Source organism: Solea solea, chromosome 21 (assembly GCF_958295425.1).
Source record: "Solea solea chromosome 21, fSolSol10.1, whole genome shotgun sequence".
Lineage (NCBI taxonomy): Eukaryota > Metazoa > Chordata > Actinopteri > Pleuronectiformes > Soleidae > Solea > Solea solea.
This window is the reverse complement of record NC_081154.1, coordinates 5,194,289-5,220,133: the sequence shown is the minus strand read 5'-3', so window position 1 is coordinate 5,220,133 and position 25,845 is coordinate 5,194,289. Positions and strand designations below refer to the sequence as shown.

Here is a 25,845-nt window from a genome sequence, read left to right as displayed (position 1 = left end):
AGTGTTATACCAGGTTTTAGCTTGGAAAACACAATATAAACAAACCAAAAATGGTCCAGTATGATTCTGAGCCTCCATAATCAAGGACTTTTGTAGATTGTGAGTAATATTGGACATTTCTTTTTCATCATGGGTTATAGAGTTAGGATTTAGGCCTTTTTTTTTTACTGTTTACATTCATTTAAATACAAAAAATCTGCTTGTTGCTCTGTTGTACTCAAATGTCACCTTTAAAAATTAAGAGCAGTTAATCTTCAGAACTCTATTTGTTATTGCTGCCACATGATAGGCTTTCTCTCCCGATAGCCATTAATTATGTTAAAAAATATGAATTATTCGTCTTAACATCGTCTGTGAACGCAAAAACGAGCCAACGATTGTGTAATTTTTCCAATGGTACAAACATACTTTATTGTACAATTAATTTATTGGCAAAAAAACAAAAAAACAATCAGACCACCAAAATAACTTAAAAAAAGAAACTATTGAAAATGGAGCAACAGTTATTTTTGCTTTCTCTCAGCAAGCACCAAAAAATTGTTAACAAGAGGAACAAAAAAAAGAAAAGTGGTCAAAGATTTCATTTGAATACTAAACAAATATTTAAATAGTCGTATTTCCAGTCTCTTTAGAGGAGAAGAAATGATAAAAACAAAACCATTTGTTCAGTTGCCATCAGTCTGTACAGTGATTCAGTATGTTTTTTTTTGTTTTGTTTTTTTTTACAACTATAGTCATGTACATGAAAGGTTTCTTCAAAAAAGGATGGTATAGTTAAACTCCGCAGCTCCCCCGGGGGCAAACTGAGCGACCGAGACTGTCCGCAGTGTCATTTTGCATCACCATTAACATCTTTTTTTTTTTTTTTAATACAAAACAAAACATGTTTATATCTAATAATTCCTGTAGCTTCAAGTTTTATTTCCAAAAAAATAAAATTAAATAATATATCTATATATAAAAGACAGTTTTTCCTTGTGTTTTTTTTTCTTTTTTTCTTTATAAAATAAGTCTCAAGATATATTGCCACCTGGTTCTGACGCGTTCCCCCTCCCCCCAAAACCCAGCAAAGCCCAACCTTTCTGAGAAAAATAGTGAGCGTGTGAATATTGTGTCTTCAGTCCTCTCCGTAAAAAGCTAAACAACCAAATTTAAACGGATTCCGATCAACACTTCTGATCGACACCAGACCCTGGTGCAGGTCTTTGTCCAGGCGTGTGACCGACACCCTCCCTTGTTGAAAAATACACAGAAAAAGGCGCATTGGTGCTTGTGACCTACGACACCCCCACACTGTACCCTTTTAGAAAAAATCTCAATACTGTACAGTAGCTCAGGAGTACTTTTGTAGATTTTTTTTTTATCATTTTCTTTATCATATTTTTACAGATACAGCAAATATCCAATCGAACAAGAAAAAGGGAACAAAGCAGCAGGAACTTTCTGCTCATAACATTTTAAATATGTACAATTTCTTTGTGTTTGTTTTTTGTCGTTTACACTTTTTAACTTTTCATTACAAAAACAGTATCTAAGTCCACCATTTTCTTTAACTTTGTACAGTACTGACATTGATTTGTGGCTGAGAGGCAGTTATGAGGTTCAGGGAACAAAGGAGGAAAGAGAAGTGAAAGAGGAAATCATCAAAGGATGAGGAACCAGGCAGGAGTTTTTTAAACGACTTCAGCCCAAAAAACACATCAACAACCTTTTTCTTTGTATCACAGTTCTTAAAAAAAAAACAACCAAAACAAGCTTTTATAATATATGTACACGCACAACCTGTGAAACATTGGCCAGATTTAAAAAAAAAAAAAAAAAAAAAAAAACCAGACATAAAAAGCGCCTCCAGCTTAAATATTAGGCGTTAACAGTTCATCCCTCCATTTTGTTTTTTTTTAGGGTTCAGGGTGAGGAAGATGTGCACATTCATAGGAAAACTCAAGATGGTGGGGTGGAGACGCGGCACACGAGTGAAAAGGATCTTCATCTGTTTGACCAAACTCAAGGTCAGTGTCACCTGCCCTCCAAAAAACACTGTTATGGTTTCATTCAAACCTAAAAGACCCTGATGGAAATTAAAAAAAACAAAACAACAACAATAACAATGTCAAAAATTTAACTGCATTTAACCCCCGCACCCATCCACCCGTTCGATAAACTCATCTGCATCCGACTCGTGGAAAAATGTCCATGACTATGAAAGACTGTAATGGAAGATATGTCGGTGCTTGTTTTGTGATCCACTGAGGGGAAAAAAATAAAATCTCTGCAAAATAGATACAATCATGACTGGGTATTTAAAAGTAGGGGGTGGGGTGGTGGTGGAAACAAAGGTACGTGTCATTTAACTTTAAATTTTTAGCCACATTTAAAATCTTAAAAATATTCATAAAAAGGCAAAATTCTCAGTCCCCAAAAATATTGAGTCATAGACTTAAGGAAGAAATATCTTCAACCTGAAACACTGCCCTTCCACCATTTTGTACACAATTGGCAAAAATATATAGATATTTATATATATATATATATATATATTAACAGCAATAACTTACCATTGTTTTAATTTATTCTTTTTATTGACTTCTAGGATTTATGTTGCATCTCCCATAGGAAGGAAGTTTCAGTTCTTATTTGTACATCACAAAAATATTTAAATAGAAAATAAAAACTTCTAAAACCTCAAAGTCGCAGTCCCGCGCTGCTCTCCTGTCGTGGCAGTTTGTCAGTACATGGGGGGCAGCGATGTGGAGCCGAGGCTACATCAGGTCTAAACTGTTGTGGTTAATGTTCGTTCCCAGGTCCTGGTTATTGTTGCCACTGTTGGCGTTATTCCCACCCAACATGTCCGACGGCCCTGCCTGACCACTGTGCATCCCCGTCATCCCACTCAACTGGGACATGATGGAATTCTGGTCTGAGCTGAACTGACTGGGATCTACGGAACCGCCCGGCTGCTGAGGTTGCGGAGGCTGGGGTGGCGCCATGCTCGGGTGATGTTGGCCTAAGTGGCCCGGGTGGGGCGAACCGGTCTGAGTCTGTGGAGAAATGCGATGAGGCGAGGGCTGGGGCTGAGCTGAGGGCTGCATGCGCGGGGACGGGCTGGAGTGCGGCGGCTGTGACTGCGGTCTTGGTGACGGCTGCGGGGACCTGACCTGACTACTGAGCGACCCTGCAGGACCAAGTCCTCCCTGTCCTTGGAGATGGTGGGGGGACTGAGCCATCTGCTGCTGCGGACTCATAGGACTGCTGTGCTGGGCTGGAGAGCCTCCACCGAGGTGCTGCTGCTGCTGCTGCAGCAACCTCTGGTGAATGTTCTGGTGAAGCATGCCTTGAGATGTCTGAGGCAGTGGGGGTCCAGCACCACCCTGCTGTTGTCCCTGCACTGGTCCAACTGGTCCAGGCTGAAGTTGAGGTCCTCCTGCTCCTCCGGGACCTCCATCTTGCCCTTGAAGCATTTGATTCTGCTGTTGTTGTTGCTGCTGCTGCTGCTGCTTCTGCATCTGGAGCCTTTGCTGTAGCGCTGCAGCCACTGACATGGAGTTAGGGTAGCCTTGCTGACCAGGCTGTCCTGGTCCACCCTGTTGTCCCCCTTGCTGCTGCTGGGGGCCCACTACACCTGTTGCACCTGGCTGGGGTTGTGAAGAGGGCGGCATCCCCGGCTGCCCCTGACCAGGCTGCATGAAGCCTTGCTGGCCTTGCTGCTGCTGGAACTGCCCGTGGTTTCCCATCTGCTGCTGCTGCTGCTGCTGCTGCTGTTGTTGTTGTTGTTGTTGCTGCTGTTGTAGGTGTCTTCTCATCATCAATAATTCTCGAAACTGTGATGGCATGCCTTGTTGCCCTGCTTGCATTGCTCCCTGTTGTTGTTGTTGTTGTTGCTGTTGTTGTTGCTGCTGCAAAGCTGCCATTTGCTGTTGCTGTAGATTCCCAGGCATCATTGGCCGCTGCTGCTGCTGTTGTTGTTGCTGTTGTTGTTGTTGTTGTTGTTGTTGTTGCTGCTGTTGCTGCTGCTGCTGTTGTTGTTGTTGCTGTTGTTGCTGTTGTAACTGCTGAAGCTGAGCCATAGTGGGCATGTTTCCGCCACCTGCTCCGCCCTGAACCATGTTCATCCCTGGCTGACCTGCCTGGTTCACATTAACTTGCTGCTGTCCTTCCATGCTAGTAAGTTGGTTAGCTCCAGGGCCTCCCACACCAGGCAGCCCTCCTGCAGCACCTGGAAACCTCACACCTCCAGGGGGCCCCTGAGGTGGCCCCCCAGGTCCACCCTGAGCATTTTGATATCTGGCTGCTCTTTGCCTGATAAAAGCAGCCATGAGAGTAGGGTTAGAACGTAGGATGTTGAGGACTTGCTGCTGTTGAATCGGTGAGCTTGGGGAGCGCAGCGTTCGCAGGAGTTCTTGAAGTGCTGCCTGGGGCAGGTTTCCTGACGCAGCTGCACTTGCTAATGCAGCAGGTGTCGCAGCTACTCCTCCTGAAACACCCATTACCTGCATTATCCCGCGGTTTCCTGCTTGAGGTTGCTGCTGATTCATCAGCTGCTGCGGTTGCTGAGGAGCTCCTGGCTGCTGCTGCTGAGCAGCCATGTGGGCCATCATACTTGGTCGTTGTTGGGGGTTCATGGCTGGTCCCCCGGCTCCCCATTGCTGGTTTGTTGGCTGTAGCTGTCCACCACCAGACTGAACCTGCTGGAGCTGCTGCTGAACCTGAGGTGGCAACTGTGACTGAGGGCCACCTTGCTGCATCCCTGCTAGCATTCCCTGCTGCTGTGGGTCTAACATAGTCCTGCCAACAACTCCCTGAGCCTGTGGGGGCATGCCCTGGGCCCCAATGTGGGGCATGCCCATCTGGGCCTGAGTGTTCTGGTGGTGTGGATGTTGGGGAATCATGCCACCCTGTCCCAAGTTACGGATCTGTGCTTGGGCCTGGGCCATCTGTCTCTGGGTCTCTGCTAGGCGCTGAATTTTTAGGGCCGTCTCCACAGCAGCCAGAGGGGGGCCTTGCTGTTGTCCTGATACAGGGATGGTCCCCTGGCCTTGGTTGGGTTGTTGCTGGGGTGGGGTGGCTGGACCCAGTCCAGGTTTACCCAAGGACTGGTGGAGAGGAGATGCTCCAGGTGGTCGTGGGTTGTATGGAGGAAGACCACCAGGGTGCTGCGGCTGCTGGACATTGGGAGGTTGCTGCTGGAGCTGAGACACCATCTGCTGCTGAGGAGAATTCATCATCCCCCCTCCACCTCCTCCACCCACTGACTGAAACTGATGGAGATGGTGTTGCGGTGGCATGGCACTACTTTGTTGTTGAACCTGCTGTTGCTGACCTGGCACTCCCATTCCCCCCATCCCAACACCCTTCTGCTGTGAATGTGCAGGCATATTCCCCTGTGTGGGTGTCTGTGGGGTAGAAGGCTGCGTGCCCACAGATGTAGGGGTACCAGGACCAGTTGCTCCGTTGTTGGCTCCTGGAGAAGGTAGACCATTGCCACCAGGAGCTCCTCCAGGAACAGGCTGACCCACTCTTTGCATGCTGGCCATCCTCCTCCTCAGCATCTGGGCTTGCTGGAGCCTGTGCTGCAGCTGCTGCTGACGGAGCTTGTGCTTGATGTTCAGGCAGAACGGTACTGGGCACTTGTTCTCCTGACAGTGCTTAGCGTGGTAACAACAAAGCGCGATAAGCTGTTTGCAGATGGGGCAGCCACCGTTGGTTTTCCTTTTGCAGCCCTTTGTGTGCTGAACAACCCGTTTCATCTTCTGGCAGGACGGCAGAGAGCAGTTTGCGTTTCGACACTGGCATGCATGGACGAGGGACTGGATGCAGCGCTGGATGCTGAGGCGACGAGAGTCTCCAGGGCTCTGGGTAGTAGCAGAGGCTTGGTTGTTGCTCTCATCATCCAAACCAAGGCCTAACTTCTCCATCTTGTGCACGTGGCCCTTAGTGTTGTAACATGTGATGCAGAGGTCATAATCCTGTGGGGGATGAAATGGAGCATAGTAAGGACTAGCTTTAGCACTTTTATCTGACCAGAAAAATGACATCAGCTGACTACTAAAATAAACTGAATGATCAGTTTTTTCACACATATTCCTAAAACAATGCCAGGATTCGTCAGGTTAAAATTTGGACAGAATGGTTCAAGGATCATTTTTGTATGTGGATTGTCCACTACAGAGTCTACACGTTAACCCCCAGTGAGAATCTTTGGGATGTGCTGGAGAAGACCAACTTGGTGAAAAATGAATGCAACCATGGATTTAAATAAATGTCCTCAAATGGCAGCAGACATCGCTTATCCAAAACAATGCCCTTGCAAATGCTTGTAACTTAAGCTAGATGAATTACAATAAAAAAAATGATGTGTGACTTTTTGTACTGGCGGTGAATTACAAAATAACCTGACACCACAATGGAGAAAACACACCCTCGCCAACTCACCTCACAGACAGTACAGTGGAAACGAGTCTCCACATGGTGCTTGCACTCATTACAAGTGTAAACAAATCGGTCCTGGCTTTGGTTATGCAACTCCACCAACATGCACATGGAGCTCCACATGGACCTCCGCAGTGAGCTGAACTCAAGGTGTTTGTCCCGGGCAATTGTCAGGAAAGCATCGCGGCCATCCATGAGGTCACACGCCATCAGGGGATCAGGGTCGGAGATAGGCGGCAAGGCATTAGCCATGGGGCCTGCGATCAGTCGGATCACAAAGAACACCTAGGACAGGAATAAGAAAGAACAGATTCACAAACAATTCAACTTTGTCAACTCTCTGGAACCATCTCATTTTACTGCTTAATAAAAGATTATTCTCTGTACCTCTTTGTGTTTCTCCATAGTGGCATAGAGTTTCTGTGAAAGGTCGTTGGAGACGCTGGGCATCCCTGGCTTCTTCTTATTGCCTCTGCTCAAGCTGCCCTTGTTCTTACTCGTCTTCTTGTTGTTCTTCTTCTTTGCATTTTTACTGTCACTCTTTGTGTCCTGCACAAACAAAGACAATCAGCGATTATTATCTCTATTAATTCAAGGAAATCTGTCTGTTTAGGTCATTTGACAGGCATCAGTGATGTCTGTGACAAGTGCCCAAACTGTTGCCTATCAAAGGCAAGAGTCCTCTGATCACTTTTGAAGGAATGTCGGTCTGTTAATCGTCCAATGGGCACCAGTGTGTGCAGTGCAGTGCAGTAGAAATGTGACCGATATCAATTAATGAGCCGCTTGAAATGCCAATTGAAAGAGGATACGCAAGGCAATGTGCCATGCACGTGGTGCTGGGTGAGGTGAAGCTTGACATGTGGGTACTGTACTTACATCAATACTCTCATTGGAAGTGCTGTTCTCCTCTCTCTTCCTCTCCTCCTCCTCTTGCTCCAGCTCTTTGATGCTCTCCTCCAACACATTGGGCCAAAAGTCACCCTCAAAGTAAGGCAGCTCCTTGGCACTGGTCAAACGATCCTCTGTTGCCTGCTTGAAGACGTCCTTTGAAAGGGTGTAATGAAAACAAAATTAGTGTTTCGTGTGGGTACAGTGCAAAATCCTTTCTCAAAAGCCCTTGAGGAGTAGGAAGTGTAACTTCAAATGCTGTCTCTCTCTTTACCTTGTAGTCGTGCACTATCCGCTCTGCCACAGCTTTGTCTAACATTTTCTTGTACCATTCCTGAAGACGTTTGGGCTTTGGGATCTTCTGATCTATAGGGTGACAGTGGAAGATGTAGTCGTCCCCTTCACTAGGTGGGCAGGCCCAGATGTGGCCAGTGGTGTAGCTGAGGGGAGATAGAACAGAACATTTATAGACTAGCAAAACTAAGCTCTGTGAAGTGTGACTCGAGATCAACTTTAAAATTTAGTTTGAGTGGAAGTACTCACCCAAGTCTCTTGACATATTCCAAGTACCCGATGAGGATTTCATGGTAAACTGCTGTTCGTAGTCCACGGGGTCGGAAGAAGTGTACGCTGTCCAGGTAGGATATGTATACCCGCCTGAGTGGGTAAAAGAATACATAATTAAACATATTAAAAAAATATATCAGAACTGTTGAAACTACAAAGTTTATGTGAAAAACAATCGATCCTTACCGCTGGTTTGGCTGAGGACAGTCAGATCCGTACTCTTGAACATGCATCCCAAAGAAGCACACCTCTGCTCCATCAATGTCCTCAAATGCAAAAAGGGCTTTTGTCCTGTATGGGAAGGACTCTGACATTTCTCCGCTGTCCACAAATCTGAAGGTAAAAAAAACAAAATGTAAATTTACTGACTGGAAAATAGGCAAGCAGCATTTGTATACTAGCCAGTAAAGAAGTTAATCAAATCATTCGATTTCTCCAGTTTCTGTACAGAAAAATAAATAGGCTTATGTAACATAAATAAAATTCTTTACCTCGACTTCATGCCTGGTTTCACCTCCACAACTTTATCTGAGACATGGACGACACGAATGGTGACTTCTCCAGACTCCGGGTGGCTCTGACGCTTCAGGAAGTCATTCACCCTCGTCTCCAGGTAAACTCCCAACTTTGTGTGGGGCAACCCTGGGTAAGAGGAAATCAGGCAAAACATTTTTAATATAGTACAGGAAATATACACCATGTGGACAAATGTACTTGGATACCAGACCATTACAACAAGGATTGTCATGATTTAGAAACTATACATATCAAGTGCTTTAATATGGAGTGTTTCTATGGGAATTTGTGCCCATTGACTGTGTAGAGCATTTATGAGGTCCATGTCTTGGTATTAAGTTAAGATTGCCTTTCAGTGGAGATAAGGGGCCTATGGCCTATTGAAACACCTGAATTCAATACTTAGCAGGTGTGGCCAAAATACTTTTATCCATATAGTAACAAATGTTAAAGAAAACAAGGTCAAATATGACATAAAAGTACACAAAACCATACAGAAATACACCAGTTATTTATGATTACAAGGAATGGACTTACTTTTGGCAGAATACTTGTTCTCTTTCCGTGTCTTATTTGTCTTCTTTAAGCAGCCATCACACACAAAGCTTGAGGTACAACAAGCAGAAAAGTAGTTTGAGTCAATGGAATTACATAAAAAAAAAAAAAGATTTAAAACAAAAATCATGAAAATCTACTCACCCAGCCGGCCAGATTGTATCATTGTGCAGGACACAGATCTGGTGCATCCTTCGCCCACAGTCTAAACATTCAACAAGCCTGAAATAAAGAAAGACAAAAAAATGACATTTTATTACTTGAACAATGTAGTGTGGTTCTCTTTTATTTTTAATGCACAGATGACATTAGCAGGCCGATAACTTACAGTTCAGGGTCCAGTGTGTCATTCTTCTTCTTCTCAAACTGATCCTTGTTAATTGATCTGAAAGTGAGAGTCAATCAACAAATGAAAAATAAAGCATTAAATCTTCACTTGCTTATGAAATCATAAGACAGTCAAAATTAATACTAGCTTTACATTTCTTGTTTTGATTTTAATGTGAAATGAACTTCCTTGTCAAATGAGGACAACTTACGCCTGTGGCTGGGAGGGGTCATCGCCCAGGGAAACTGTCTCTCCCTGTATCTCGTTGAAGCACTTCTCGCAGAAGTGGTACCTGTTAGCAACAAGCCCAAATTTTGGTGAACTACACCGTTTCCCCACAGCACAGTCAATCACAGACAGCGCATCGTCATGGGCAAGGCAGGGTGCCACAAGTGGAGCAAGCAGGAAGGAGGAGCGCAGGACAGCAGGAAGTCGTCATCGCAACAGCCAGTCATGATTTGTTTTAGGAGTGAGAGGATGGGGGATGGGTTTGGAGGTGCATGGTTTGGTCAAGGCAAAAAGCAAGCCAATGTTGACAAGGGGAGGACAGACAAGTCATAGAGACCAGGGAACAAGACGAGACGAACATCCAGGACAACACAGCAGAGAGTCGAGGAAGCAAAGATTAGCAATTTGGACATGACAGGATGAGCAACAACAACCAACATCACAGCAAACAGAGCAGGAGGGGAATCGACAGGTGCTAAATGTTGAGAAGGCAAGCAGTAGCACAGGACATAATAAAGACACTGAACACACATGAACAAAGAAGACAGCTCAGTGGTGCATTCAAGTGTTTCATTTTAAAGTCTGTCCTTTCATGTTCCAGTGTAAGGTGAACTTTTTAACTTAAACTGTGAACTGCTTTGCGTGCGTGTGTAGGTTTTTCATAACTGCCTGTTTTGTGTTAACAATGTGTTAAAATTATACAAACTGACAACTTAAAGAATGTGAAGAGTGGGCAGACTTAAAATGGCACATGAAATACAAAAACATGGAAAATGAAGGGAAGCATTTGGGGAAATAAATTAAATATAAAATGCACACCCATAAAAAATGTTGATATCTACCACCTCATTTAATTCTACATATCTTATATGCCACCTGTTTAAGTATTTGAACCTCAACCAAAAATCTCTTGCCATTTTGAACTTTTTAAATCTTTTTAAATGTCCCTCCACCCTTTCTAACATGGGCTTCTTCCTCCTTCCGTACCTGTTCTGGTAGCTGAAGTAAGCAGCATCTCGGGGAATAGTGCAGAGCTGCTTTCCATAGCAGCACAATGTCTGAGGGGAAAACTCCAACTGATGGACAGAAACAAAGAAAATGGAAATGAAGATGAAGTTATCACCAGGACCATCAACGGCAAGTTCAGTGACAACTGACTAATCCAACACGCACTGAATGAGAGAAAGGCATTAGTGAGCCCCCCCCCCCAGTGTTGGTTTGTTAAACAAACAGGGAAACACCAACAACATGATGTCATTTGTGAACTTCAGTTTGTGACAAAATGTACTACACCATTATTTCCCAAATAAAGCAATACTACAAGACAAATGTATACACTTAATGGTTATTAATAACTTAATAGTTAACTAATAAGAAAATGGCAGGTCCTGCTGTGTGAAACAAACCCACATTCACGCAGCTGTAAAATCTCTCCTTGAAGATCTGAACTGAGCTAATTAAGTTTTGTAATTACAGCCCCGATCAAGCCCTTCTTTGTTTTGTCTCATTGTCAGAAGTCAAGCTTTAAGCCAGCCTCCCATAATAAGAGCCAATCACTTCTGTTATTTGTCTGCAAAACCAAAAATAGCAGAGTCTAATGAGAGCTGAAATGCGATATGGCGGTGGTATGCCCAAGGCCAAATTTAGCTATGAAAGCACTTCACTGCCTTCATTTTCAAATGTGAATGAGGGGAGATAATTTCTCCTACATTTGAAGTAGACTCCAACCATTCATACACGGCGCCTTAACGCAGGCATGTGTGACGCATTTTCAATGTACGCATCAAAGCTTGGTGTGATTACACAGATCATTATACGCTGTATCTCATAAGAAGATTGCGCTCTCCCTTTGAGTCACAGAGCCCAATACCAAAAAGATGCTGGATTTGTGAACATCATGTCATTCAACATGTTTTCTTTGATTGTCCATTAAAAACATCTATTTCCACTTCCCATACTTTTATACAACACTTTGTCTTACCTTCCTACCACAACAGTAGCCAAGGCTCTGCATGACGGGGTCGATCTCCTGCTCGAACACCTCAGCCAGCTTTGAGCAGTACTTGTAGACTCTGGATGTTTTGCGGTTGTACAGCCATGCGTTGTTGAACATCAGCCAGATGTCTTCCACGTACTGCCAAGGATCCTGGTACTGACCTACAACCAAACACAAAGCATTGCATGATGGCGTAAGCGGAGTTTCCAAACTAATAATGAGTGTTGGAGTGTATGAGCTGCTTTAGACCGGGATGAATAACATGAGCAGTTAAGTAGTCTGCGTTTACAACCAGGTCATCATCTAAATAAAGGTGATGTTGTGCTTTCAGATCTTACTTGTACATAAATCCACTTCAACTCATCTATACACATTTGATTTATCTTGAAGAGAAAAGTTCAGAAAGTTACTTATGGTCCACTGCTTTTCCCAGGAAAGACAAAAAACCATAAGCTGATATTTAGCAGCAAGTACTTACCAGTGTCCAGCTTTCGTTTGATAGTTGATAAGTCCATGGGGTTCTTCACAATGTCAAAGTAGTCCTGCAAGACCACAATAAGCCATTAAAGCCCATGTCAGAGTTTGGCGAGTTAAAAATAGACACAAGTAAAGCAAAACCAGATGCAACATCAGACCCAATAGTTAATTTTCAAGTTCTCATGAGGAATATAATGCACATGGCAGGGTAATAAAAAGATATCAGTGGGGATTACATACAGGTATGCACAGCAGTTGTGGGTCAACAGGCATTCTGAAAGGAAGGGACTCTGGATCTTGTCTGTAGAGAGATTCCAGGGTCGGCATCAGGGCCTGACGAAGCTCCTCTGGCTTGAAGACTGAGTGGAAAGGAAGATCAGAGAGGAGATTAGGACCAAAGTGGAATCAGAAAGCTGCAATTTTCCAATCACTTCTAAACTACTTAAATAAACCCTTGGCTTTTTACGACAATTGAAGTCCTCCTTACTCTTCTTTTTCACTGGGGCCTGTGTTGCTGCCTCTGACGTCTCCTCCTCCTCCTCTTTTACCTCCTTCTTCACCTCCGGTTTCCTGTCCTCCGTTTTTATGCCGGACGTCGGCATCGTTGTTGATGTATCCATGGGAACACCTTTACCTCCCTCTCCAGAACACTCCTCCTTCTTCACCTCTAATTTAATGGGCTTTTCCTCCATTTTGAGGTTGCTGAGCTTCCCTCCTTTGGAGCAGCTGCCGGCATCACTCTCGTCCTCCTCGTCCTGCTGCTTCACCTCCATTTTGGAGTCCAGGTTGGTGGCTGAGGCGTTCGACTGCGGCTGCTGCGAGGAAGTGTCCAGGCTGCTGACAGACGCCGGAGTCAGGGCCTGACTGTCCGCGGGGAATGAACCTTTTTGTGACAACTGGGGAAGAGTGACATGTAATGGTGATGCATATGACAAAAACATTTTATAAAATTAATTCTAAGAGCTTATGGTTCTGAGTAGTAGGGCTCAAGAAAACAAAACACAAAGGCTGGAATTTGGTATATAAGTTATATATATAGCAAATCTGACTCAGAGTTTACACTTGCATTTATGCTTATTGTTACATTTTTGAACATATATACAGCTTTTGGAAATTGGTCTATTTTGATATATTATGTCTAATTCTCACCCTTGCATTAGAATACAGCGCAGTCAGTATTTTTAAGGTATTTCAAGTTCTGCTGCATCATGTTTTAAATCAGTTTGAAATAAAAATTAAAGTGCAAATCAAATAGCAATGGCATTACCATCAGCACAATTCCCATTATATATTTTCCCCCAAATTGTTCAACTCACACCAAGTAGGAAAAAACTGGATGAAAAGGTTAGGAAACTACTACGGATCAATTAAATGTGTAATATTATGATCTTAAAAGTCTATAAGATAAATCCCACTAACCGGAGTGCGTGGCAGCTGAGCACTGTGCTGCGGCGTTGAACTCGAGGCCAGTCCAGGGTGAGACGGAGTGGTCGACCCAGCCTGCCCTATATGCTGCTGCTGGAGGGACTTGTTGGAGCCCGGGCCTTGGCCGAGCTGGTTTTGCTGGGGAGGTGGAGCCAGCTGTGGCGCATTAGGCGTGTGTGGCTGTGGGGTCTGGGATCCAGCTAACCTGGGGGGTGTTTGGTGAGGTGTGGGTGATCGGCTGTGAGCCGGGGAGGGGGAGCTGCCACGCATGGCTGCCAGGTGAGGGATGGAGTTGGGTTGTTGGTTTGTGTGAGATGGAGTCATCGAGGAAGGAGGTGCTCCACCAACCGAGTTGGGTCCTCCACCACCCACGCTCTGGGGACCCATTGATCCCACAGAGGGGATGCCACTGGGACCACCAGCGGAACCTGGCTGCCCCAGTGGACTAGCAACAGGAAGAGAAGGAGGGGTGCCCATCTGAGTCTGTGGATGGATATGGATGAGGGCACAAAAACATGGGAGAGAAATGCAGGAAAAATTAATAACAAGTTAAGGCTCAAGGAGCATTTAAGCATACGTCTGTACAAAAAAATCAATAATTTGCACTACATCAAAAAATGACCACTGATCAAAAGGCACAACTTAATTTTATTACATCCAAGAGTGTTAAGATATGCAGCAACTGTACTGAAGAAATTAGACCGTGTATAACATAAAAATACATTTAAAAAAAGATACTATTGGATTTAGCAAGGCATGAAAAAAACTGGTGGACTCGCGTAATATGATTTGATTCAGTGTGACTTTTAAAGGAATTCTGCAGTTAATTACATTTTTTTTTAATAATGTTGAAATCGATACAGTTAAATAATAATAATTAAAATAATAATAATAATAATAATAATATAGTATTTTTTTTTCTAAACTTCATTTAATCTTTAAACCTCAGGTAAGGCCATCTTACCTGTGCCATTCCAGTCTGTGCACCGGGCTGAGAAATAGCAGGCTGAGCTGGACCAACTCCTGGTCCTCCAGAGCCTGGAAACTGTCCCTGGGACAGATACTGGTTCTGCATCTGGTTGACATTGGGCTGTCCCATCCTGGATCCAACCATTCCCATCTACAGATTTAAAATGGCACTGATGAGGTTCTCAAAAAGTTAACTTTTCTGAATAATACAAGCAGCATTTTGTTGTGTTAGTTTGCAAAGAAAAAAAAACAGCCGCACATAAGACTAAATGATACTTGGTGTTGTACTGACCTGGTTGCCAGATGATCCCATCGGGAGTGGAGGCGTGGACCTCTGGCCCATAGATTGTATCCCCATCTGATTGAATTGATTCATACCTGGAAAAACGCAAAACTTGTTGTCATGATACAACACAAAACATTTAATTTGGAAAATATAATTTGTTTTTGTTTGGGTTATTGTACACATATATGTATATTGTACAATAAATCATATGACTAGAGTTTATTTCTCTAAACAATTTCTTTGACGTACCTGGGCTTTGCATCCTGTTGACCATCTGATTTGGTCCAGTCGGCCGCACCATAGATGGGTCAGGGAGGGGACCGTCTATAAAAACAGAGACAGGAAATTAAGAAATTCAGGTTATTATCTGTGGATAGAAAGAGAGGTGGAACAACACAAGCCAAGCACTTGGTGGAGAAGGTTTGGATAAACTCTGGAATGTTTTGTGCTTTTTGGTCAGGTAAGGTCATTGACCTTTGGACACGTTAGATGTTATTTAAGACTCAAACAGATAATCAAATTAGTTTTTGACTAATTGCTTATTACTTTTTCAGCTTATTAAATGTGATTACTTTCTGGATATTTTTGCACCATATAACAAATAAATCATTAAATGTCTTGTTTGTGAACAAATCAAGACATTTGAGAACATCTCCAATCAACACTTTTCAACATTTGCTGACATTTTATGGATCAGACTTTAATGGATAATCGACTATGGAAAAAAAATCGTTAGTTGCAGCCCGACTAGATACTTTCCCAGAGTGAATATCAAGATCACAGTTCAGGCTGAGTAGTGTTTTTTTTTGTAAAATTTGGCCACTAATAATTCACAAATTAAGAAGCAATTTGCTGCAATAATTTCTGTTAAATTATCGTTCAAAAGGAGTGTGTGCTTCCTGTCATCTCACAGCTCTACATGTGCTGCATGTCCACTCACTTGGAGGCAGTCCAGTGGAGGGCTGACCCATGCTTGCAGGCCCGATGCCCAATCCCTGCTTCTGGAGCCGTGTCCTCCTCTTCTCCTCCAGCTCCTTCTGGATCTTATAGATCTTCTCTGCTAAGAGGTGATAGTACTCAGCCTGTCAAAAAGAGGGAAGAGGGGTTAAAACATGGCCAAGATGTTTTTTTAAAGTAATCTAAATTTATGGATAAAACAGGTCAGTTAAACTTTGAGTTTGAACCCAAGTCCTTTGTTGAGACAAACCTATGTTTTACAAGCTGCAGTAAACTTGACTTGACAACTCATCAGTTAAACTCATGAGCTCAGTTTGCAGCCACATCCCGTGATGCCACATGAGCAGTGAAACTTTTAACTTTTGACAGCTGGTTAGAATAACCAAATGATGTGTTTTCCCCTTTATGAGCAACACACTGAGCTAAGACAAAGTTACAAATAAAAAAAGAGTGACTTACTCTACTGTTGGCTGACTCGTACATGTCTCCCTCAACTTTTCTGGCGTAGGCCACCAAGTTCTCCATTCGTCGATCCTTGAGGGCGGCAGGATCTGGAGTAGGAAAAATGGCCTGAACACTAGATGGGAGAAAAAAAAGGAAAAAGGAAAGGAGAGAGGGAGGCAAAATATTAATAGAATTAAACTTGCTTAACACCACGTTTGTGTGTATAAAGCATAAGGGGTTTTCTGTGCTTATACAGGATGTAAACATGGGATAGGAGCGTTCATGGCCCTAGTGCTAAATCATGGTCATTTTCATTCATCACTTCTTATCATTCTGTCAGATGACAGTGCTGTCATCGGTAGGGTCAATGTGTTTTCAAAAGGCTTGCTAACATTTTAAGCACACTCCAGCAATTTTTAGATATATGTGTGGAGAAATGAGCCCAGACACTCTCGGGAGTTTGACATTCTGACATGATAAACAAAGAGTGAGATTGTCCAAGTTAAGACAAATCAGCAGGAGAACCTCTGGAGTGTCCAGACGAGGTGCTGGTGTATCAGTCGTACACACAGGAGGTAGGACACTCACACTTTTCGCATCATCTCCAGAGAATGTCTGGAGTTTATTGCATGTCTGAAAGCAACTTAGGGCTGTGTATTGTAGAAGGATAACTTCTGTCGACAATATGCCAGAAAGAAAGTGATTATATTTGAGAGCTCTTCTTTAGTACTCACAGTTTGTGTACCAAGTGGTTTCGTAGGTCCTGCGTAATGTCTTCATGCCAGCTTTTCCTCATGCCTGTGGCAGAGAGTGGAGCCGCCGTGGGCAAGGAGCCGACCCCACCGGCATCATTCATCAGACTAGAAGGGATGGAAGGGTGGAGTTTTAATAGTTAATTTCTTGAAGAGAGAAACGTCTTAGTCTGATGTAGAGATGTAACGATATGAAAATTTCATATCACGGTTATCGTGACCAAAATTATCACGGTTATCAATATTATCACGGTATTGTTAGATGTGTTCAAAATGTTCCAAAAGTACTGAACACACACACACTGAAATCTTTTAACCAAGTTTTATTTAAAAAAAGATATTTTATATTATATGATTATTATTATTATCATTATTATTATTATTATTATTATTAATAATAATAATTATCATCTGACTGACTGACACACACACACACACACAGGTCCTCACTCTGTGTCGGATAATAATTAAGTAGCAGCGGTCGTACACAGCATAAAAATAAAATAAAAAAACACAGAAACAAACACATTTTGGTCTGCTACGGTACCTGTCGTCTGCACACTACTCGCTTTCGCGAGACAAACCATGACGTTTCCCACTATTCCGAAATCCCGTTTTTGTTGATTTACCCGCTGAAAAGTTGTGTGTGGTGGTCACGGAGATGGCTCATCATATTGGAAGTGGCTTCGCGCCGCGAAGTTCGCAGAGATTTTTTTTTTGCATTTTCTGCACAAGGATTGATTGTCTTCAATTATTTTACTCTCAACATCCTTTAAAAATACAAAATATGCCCAGATTTCTGATCTTACGGGGGGTAATCTCTGGAGCGCAGGTGGCTTCAGCCGTGTTGTCGCTGGACAGACAGTGCAAACTGCGCATGCGCGCCCACTTGAGCGAGTGCCGTTCAGGTGCTGCTGCTTCTCCAGGAAATGAGCAGTATCACTGTGAGTTTTTCGGTAATCAGTTGCGGTAATCAATCACGGTTTTAACGATAATTAAAATTTGAAACGGTATGATAACCGTCGGGAATTTTACCGCGGTTTATCGTCATACCGGTAATCGTTACATCCCTAGTCTGATGAAGAATTTTATAAAAAACTGGAGACCATTAGGAAAATTATGCATTGTCATGTTTTGTGTTCCGTCTCACCCTTGGCTGTTCACATTCAGGTGCATCATGGTATCCTGTAGCAGGCTAGCTTGTTGACTTTGAGGTGAAGCTCCCACTCCTCCATTAACTCCCATAGGACTTGCACCTATACATATAAAGAGACGGGACATGGTCAGTTTTTCTTCCTTGTGTTTCTCTGCTGCTCCTGAAGCTTGGGAGCAGTATCATTTACTGCTCCCAAGCTTCGCCTTGTGTTCAGTGTAAGCTACAGATAAGCACTTCTAGGGGGAGGACAATCAGCAACTTCTGAAAGCCATGAGGCGCATCTTATTCTTCAACTCTGAATGCTAAAAGTAATTTTAAGCTCTTAGCTGGAGAGAAATACTACACTTTACACTTGCGTTTTTCTACATAGAGTTAAGAAAAGGGAACTCACCCATTGGATTCATAGACCTCATGCCGGTCTGGCCTTGCAGACCTTGGTTGGGCATGTTGGACTGGGGAGACTGAGCTTGGATCTGGTTGCCCTGGTACGTGAGGCCCAGGGCTGCGTAGGCTCTCTCTATCGAGCTGGGGTCAATCTGACTTGGCGGGTTGAGGTTAGGTGCACTTGGTTGGCCACCAGTTACAGCACTAAGAGAATTGCCTAGACCTGCAGCGGCAGCACCAAGTAGAGCTGTTGGATCAAAAAAATAGAGAAGGATTAATAATACAAATAATCTCTTTTGACACAATATATAAACAAAATGCCTGGATATTATGCATAAATAATCATCACTACACTATAGATGTATGAAACTGATACTGCCAACACTTTGTCTTTAAATACATAATTATTAACAGTATTCCATGTATCAACATATATCACAAAATGACAAAATATGACGACGCCATCAGGACATAAAAAGTAGCAGAAATGTGCAAGTAAAACATTGTTTGGTCAGATACAGACACTCACACTGCGGGTTCCTCTTGTCCCCAGCATTCTTCAGTGGCAGACAGACAGGACAGTCGTGTCGCGTGCAGTTCTTCCAATGAGAGATGATTTGCCTTGATGATGCACAGTGAGCAACTGAGGATGAAAAGGGGAGTAAAGACCAGAGTAGTTGGGATATACAGAGGTGGATCGTGGGAGGAGAGGGAGGAGGAGACAACAACAATTGATTAGAGATTAAATTAAATTAGAGATGCTTGGGTAAAAACAATGACAAAGTTGGTCTGAAAATAAGGCTGCTGTTGTATTGTTATTATTAATATACCATATAACCCTACAGATAAATTAAATTAAAACATGATGCAACTCATGCCTCATTCGCACCTGCTCTATGCACTGGGTACCAACCAGTGCATTTAATTTTACCATGTCAGGAAGAGCACTACTAAAGTAGAAATGCAATCACATTGTTGTAGCACCACAATGTGGCAATTTTAGTTTACTTCTAGGAACAAATAGAAAATGACAACGAAAAAGCCAACAACCATGCACGCTCACTTTAAAGATGCACCAGTTGTGACGATTATTCTCACCTTTTTTCCCCCAGTTGCATTGTGCGAGTACATATGCTAGAGTCACGCAGACCACAATTTCAGTACGAATGGAACTATAGTTGTATACATGCAAGCAGAAATGTAAGGCAACTCTTTGTGGACATGAAGCATGGAGTAGCCCTTAAAACACAGCTGGGTTGTCAAACCCAGCAACACATCAGAGCTACAAATTGAGCATAAAGCATCTCTTTAACTCACCCTGACAAGATTTACCAGCCTGGCAGTGTGTCATGTGGTTGAGAACATTCTTCATGGTGCGACAGTGGGGAAGGTTGCACTGCCGGACTTCACCGTTGGCCTGTTCCCGCCGCTGGCACTTGTGTGCGTGGAGCAGGAGAACTAGTTGCTGCTGGATCAGCTTGCGTTTCTCGGGGTCAGCCGTAGGTGGTGCGCCAGCTGCAGCAGACGCTGCAGAAACCTGTGAACCAGGACCAACTAGACCTGCCTGAGCATTGGGTACCATCCCTGGGGCCCCTCCCACAGGTGCACCAGAGGGACCGCCCACACCAGCTTGTGACTGCTGGGAGCCCTGTTAATTAAAATAGAAGGGAATAAGAAGATGGGACACGGATGAGTGAAAAGAGAAGTCAACCGACAGGAAATAAAAAAGGGCGAGGAAGAACGGATGAAGGAGGAAAGAGAATAAGAGATGAGGGAGTGGTTGAATTTAAAATAAGAGGGGTGAACAAAGAGGACTAGTTCATGTGAAGGAAAACTGAAACAAAACACATTTCTCCCCACCATAGAAGCCATTCCTTGCATGGGCTGGTTCTTCTTATCCACACTGAACTGGGGCAGGCTGTTGGCCATGGGGCCCTTGTTCTGAAGTTGAGGGCCCAGCCCTGCACCTCCAAGACCTTGATTCCCTTGCCCAGCATAAGGGCCACCAAAGGGGCCTCCTGGGTTCCCCATCATCGCCATCTAACAGGAAAAAATGAAAAGAAAAACTACATATGATTAGGAAATAGAATACCATCAAATCAAATCAAAAAACACAAATCGTTATGTAGCCGATTCCTCAATAGTGTCTGATATTTCCATGGTATTAATTAAAACATTTAACATTTTGTACATGTAGGTTTCCTCATGCCATAAACTATTTACAAAAGGGACATGCTTAACTAGAAACGAAAAAAATGCAATTCCTTTACCTCAAGTTGCATGTTAATCGGATCGATTCAATAATAAGAAATACTGGGTGATGTTACGAAATCAAGAATTAACATTAACACTGTGATCACTACAGTGTGAGGACGTAAACTGAAATTAATGTTTCCCCTTTTCTTCCTGCAAACGTTTGATCTTAAAAAAAAAAGAAAGCAAACCACTGGTTAACTCCTTGTCATTATGCCTGGCTATTTCCCTTCATAAGTTTGAGTTGAATTTTGACTGAACCAGACACCCTACATCAAACGTCAGTGTCTCCGCAACGTCATTTGAGCAACAGCAACCTGCGACTACAACATTTTGCTGTCAGTCCCATGGGATCGTTAAATCACACATGCAGACTTTTCTACTTAAAGAACAAGCATGAGCAGGCTGTGTATTGCTTATTCATGTATAGCATATAGATAAAAAATACAAAGACCCCTTAAGTGCTACTTTGGCAAACCAAACTCTAGTGTGCTACAAAATAAATTAAAGGGAAAAAGTTTTTTGGTCACGTGGTCTTGACATTTAATCAATCACAAAGTGTGTGCTAATGAATCAAGAAGGCTAAAATGCTGCCTAAAAATGAGCCAACCTTGTCTGAATTAGACCACGACTCTGCTTTAGAGGGTAATGCTTTTGTATAGCATAAGGAAGTTTTTGAGCATTAAGTGGAATATAATGAGAGTTCTACAAATGACTAATGAGAATAGTAAAACTGAGTTGTATTTGAAAAACAGCAACAGTGGAATTTAAATCTCTCCTTTTTCTTGTGAATTTACTGCAAATTAATGGATGTAGCCCTATGGAATATTAAACCATGTCAAAAGGAAGAGGAAATCCTTGCTGTACACACTACCTTGTTCATTGCTCCAGGCTGCTGGCCTCTCATACTGTTCTGTCCTCCAGGTCCTTGTTGCTGTAGCGTCTCAGCCAACAGGTTGCCGTTTCCACCCATCCCTTGATTCCCAAACCCCATCCTCGGGGAGCCGTTCATCACTTGGTTCCCCATCATTCCTGGCTGCTGCGGTCCATTATTGCCTTTCTGCTGTGCGCTCATCATGGCTCTGTTCATGCCACCCAACATTCCAGCCGCAGCATTCTGTTGCTGCTGCATCATGGTGGCCTGCTGTTGAGGAGAGAGGTGCTGCTGCTGCTGCTGCTGCCCCTGACCCATCATTTGCTGAGGTCCCTGACCAGGGGATGCTTTCATGTTTGCCAAGTGTTGCCCCATGGCAGTGGGCCCTCCTGGGCTGCCCATGGCTCCTTGGTGCCCTTGTTGGTTTGAGGCAGGGGCCCCTGAACGCAAAAGCTCAGACAGCTGTTTGTGCTTGGCCACTGCGTCCTGACCTCCACCGACACCCCCAGGACCCCCTCCAGGGCCAAGTCCAAGACCCATTCCTCCTGGCCCTCCAGAACCCAGCCCTGCAGGTCCTCCACCCAGAGTGGTGTGCAACTGGCTAAGGTCCCCGCCATTGACCAGGCCTGTTTCATTGGAGCTGATGAGCTCGTCCGGGAGATCCTGCTCCAACTCAAACAGTGGTCCGAAATCTGAAATGGAGAATAAATGCAAAGTTTACCAAGTGGAAGAAAATGAGATGGGAGAAAAACAGGGAGAGGGTAAGGGGAGGGGAGGAGACAACGAGGGACACATCCCCGATAAGCTGTTTTTATCCTTAATTTTTCAGCATGACTGAGTAAAAATGTAATTGAATGTTGCATATTAAAAATTCAGATAAAAGCTGTTTACCGGTCTCTGACCAGTTCCCTCCCACAAGAAATTAATTAGTCATTGAGCACAGAAAATGCAGGTGAAAGAATTGTGGATATGTATGTGTAGCTGCATCCACAAACACAAAACAATTGATCGTAATGGTCTGGACCTTTGGATCCCACCAATATATATATCTCCAGATCCCTGTCCACTAAAATTTGATTTCAAATGTTGCAAGGTGAGTGGACAAATGGACCATTTCCAAGATGCCTTTTCAGTTTTTCAGACCGTATTCACCAAGTTCAACAGTGCATGGCTTAAGCAATCAAGGAAGAGAAAAAAATCACCGAAATATATCTTCAAGACAGACATTAAACCACAGATTTCAGATTGTAATATACATTAAAGTTCAAAATTCTCACTCAGCCAGTATATATGTTACCCAATCATTTGAGTCAATTTCTATTTATAAAATGTTTTTTTTGACAAATGACAAGAGTGATATGTAATTATTAAACCTAATTACCACCATTTGTGGTTACAGGTTATACAACTTAAATATGGAGAAATTGCAGAAAGTTTTGATTCCAGTGGTGCAGCAGCATAAATATATACATCACACAATTGGAAAATATGAAAACAATAATAGGAGGCATGGTAAGACCGAATATTAACAAGACACAGAGGCAGAAAAGACAGTGTAACATTAGTTTCAACAATAAAGCAATAGAATTATTTATTTTTATTAAATAAATAGAATACACTAAATCTTTAGATTGGCACATGCTGTATAGGTACAGTGCACTTTGGAATCGTTGTCGATGTATTGTGCTGTTTTTCTATGTATTTTTTACTAGGCTCTGGGTACATAATAAAGTCTACATAAATATGTACACGCATGTCTAATAAACAATACTCCCAAACACTATATGTAATAGTGTAGCAAAGAAAACTGAGAGCAATAAACTGCATACTCACGCAAACATTTTTTTTCCCTTTATCAAATCCTCACTGTATAAATCAGGTAAGAAAACGTTAATACGTGCAATATCTGGGTAATTTAATCGTTAAATTGTCTATTCCACAGATACTCACAGAGAAATATTGATAAATCTGATGCAGAGTAGGCAGAATCAGATGCAGCTATTGTAAAATGATTGCGCTGGTGGGTTAAGTGATAAAAATCTGCGTGATTATTTTGTGTTTGAAGCAGCATTTACTGACTGATTTGACACCCAGTTGGTTAATAACGCAGTTGTTGGACATTGTGCTGTCTGTGCTCCACAGATTCGCTCCCAGGCCACTATTTCAGATGCTGCTGCTGCTGCTGCTGCATGCCATCCACTGAAACACACACACTGCTCTATAGGTGCAGTCCAGGTCATTAAGAGTCATTAAATCTTTAAATGAGTGCACATGTACCATGTATATAATGAAAAGATGTGTACATTTGATTTACCTTTTATATTATGCTGCATTCCAATATATTGGTTTTTTTATTGTTATTGGACTATGACCCCCTAATAAATACTACATACATACATGCTTTTAGTTCAATAAAATCCCTAAAAAAAGCCTCTGTATGCCAGTGTCACAAAGCAACTTGCATGCAATAAAGAGCATGTATGCACAGATCCTTATTAGGGCTGCAATTAATTAACTGATTATTAATCAAGTGTTTTAAATGAGCATTTTAAATGTGAATCATTTATGGTTTCTATGCCCCATATAACAAATAAATCATTAAAACATTCGGCTTGAGGACCTCGAAACATCATTCCGAGGTTTGGGACCAAAGACCAAAAAAGTACTTGACCAATAGAGAACATAATCGTTAGTTGCAGCCCTAATCCTTAATATATATATACAGCAAATATGTTTTGTTTATAATGCTGTAACTTCAGTCTTAACCTTGATTTGATTATTTTAAAAGAAAAAGATGTCACTAAGAAAATAAAGATAACCTAAGGATGAAACTACTTATAAACATACAGTAGAGTACAATTAGCTGCATGCTCAAGCTGTCCTGACAGCTCCTTCATAGCCGGTAAGAAAACGTACATTTGTGCAACATCTGGGCGATTTACAGATGCTAATATACTCAGAGACATACTGATAAATCCCATGCACAGTCTTAGACAAGCTATGGGACAACTGTTCACTGTAGAATTGCAGAGCTGGTGGTTAAGTGATGAAATATCGGCGACTATTTCGTGTTTGCAGCAGCGTTCGTTTGCTGGCTTAGTTGACTACTAGCTGGTTATAATAACGCAGTGGTTGGACATGGCGCTGTGTGTGTGTCCATGCTCCACAGTTTTGATCTCGGGCCACTATTCCAGCTGCTGCACAGAAACATACACACACTACGACAATGGCAATCTGAGCTCAACAATCAGTGGGACCTGTGCGGGCCTAAATTTAGCTCTCCAGCAAGGCTAGCACCATCGACAACCTTTGCTTTCGCTAACACGATAAATAATGGTAGTTGAGGATTGTCAGGGAAAGGCTCCGTGATATGATGGGGCAAAAAACAGGACTGTTTTAGAACATAATGGACATAAACCTGTTAAAGCTAAGTGTAGCTAACTGTCATTTTGACACCGCTGCAACAACTTTGTCGTAAACTTGGCCCCGCGTTGAGCTTATTGCCAGTTGGGCTAACATAGCCATTAGACACGGGGACCGTCAGTTGTGGGACCCGCAGTCGGCTAGCCCACCTAGCTAACAGGGCTATCTCCGGCTAAAATGGCTGTTAGCATGCGAGCTAGCTGAAGGAAGCTCGCTCCTATTTGCACGTCCGACACACACACACACACACTGCTAACACGCTAACGTGTTAGCAAGCTACGACAAAAACAAGAGTCGTAATCCCGCGTCTCTTGGCCTCCTACGAGTGAAACATAGACGCCGAAAAAAGACCAAACTTAACGAATAACGCCATAAAGAATGTATATAACTGAATAATACTCACCATTTCCATCGCTGGCGGAGGCGGAAAGTGCCGGAGAGGAGAGTTTAGGCCTCTTGGCTGAAGGCGGGCCAGAGTCCAGAACGTTCTCGGCCATATTTTTTCGAAATAAAAATATGTAAAGTATCCACAATTGCAGGCGTTTTCACGCCCTTAGAGTCTCATTCCTTCTCGTTGTCCAATATTGCGACTTTTCCCCCTCCTTTTGGGGGACTAAGAGGGGGAAAGTCCCGTGTACGGATGACTCCTCTTTCCCTGGGTTCGCCTCTCGATTTCAGCCTCGGCGAATATCAACCCCCCTCCCTCCCTCGTCGGATTTTTTGTTCTTTATAAATTTCTGCCAGCGGAGGAGGAGGTGGTGGAGGAGGAGAGGGTCGGTGAAAGTAAAGGGGGGAGACACATACACACGCAGCGGCTTCCTTCTGAACTTACACCGCCTGTTCGGATGTAAATAAACCGTCCCCGGGTCTCTCTCCCATGGCTGCATCCGTCATTTCAGCCTCCTTTTCCAGCGGAGTCTGGAGGAAGATAATGTCGG

At 43.1% G+C, this 25,845-nt stretch overlaps 1 protein-coding gene across 4 annotated transcripts; it reads right to left on the bottom strand.

Annotated features, from left to right (window-relative positions):
• Window positions 1-400: 400 nt before the first annotated feature.
• Window positions 401-25,845, bottom strand: ep300a (E1A binding protein p300 a). 4 transcript variants are annotated; one of them, XM_058620355.1, is made up of 31 exons: window positions 25,311-25,845; window positions 21,485-22,176; window positions 20,218-20,397; window positions 19,675-20,005; window positions 18,881-19,000; window positions 18,365-18,604; window positions 17,968-18,073; window positions 16,800-16,925; window positions 16,081-16,198; window positions 15,605-15,746; window positions 14,914-14,988; window positions 14,671-14,756; window positions 14,374-14,529; window positions 13,404-13,892; window positions 12,472-12,880; window positions 12,225-12,343; window positions 11,986-12,049; window positions 11,493-11,668; window positions 10,499-10,587; window positions 9,495-9,605; window positions 9,284-9,340; window positions 9,100-9,177; window positions 8,938-9,005; window positions 8,376-8,526; window positions 8,071-8,217; window positions 7,861-7,974; window positions 7,592-7,757; window positions 7,306-7,473; window positions 6,814-6,975; window positions 6,430-6,711; window positions 401-5,963 (listed from the first exon to the last, which is right to left on the bottom strand). In XM_058620355.1, exons 1-31 carry the CDS (start codon window positions 25,402-25,404, stop codon window positions 2,760-2,762), a joined length of 8,520 nt encoding a protein of 2,839 aa, XP_058476338.1. In that variant the 5' UTR covers window positions 25,405-25,845; the 3' UTR covers window positions 401-2,759. The 4 variants fall into 4 exon arrangements, with proteins under 4 accessions (XP_058476338.1, XP_058476340.1, XP_058476339.1 ...); XM_058620357.1 differs by having other exon boundaries at window positions 9,495-9,575; XM_058620356.1 differs by having other exon boundaries at window positions 18,887-19,000.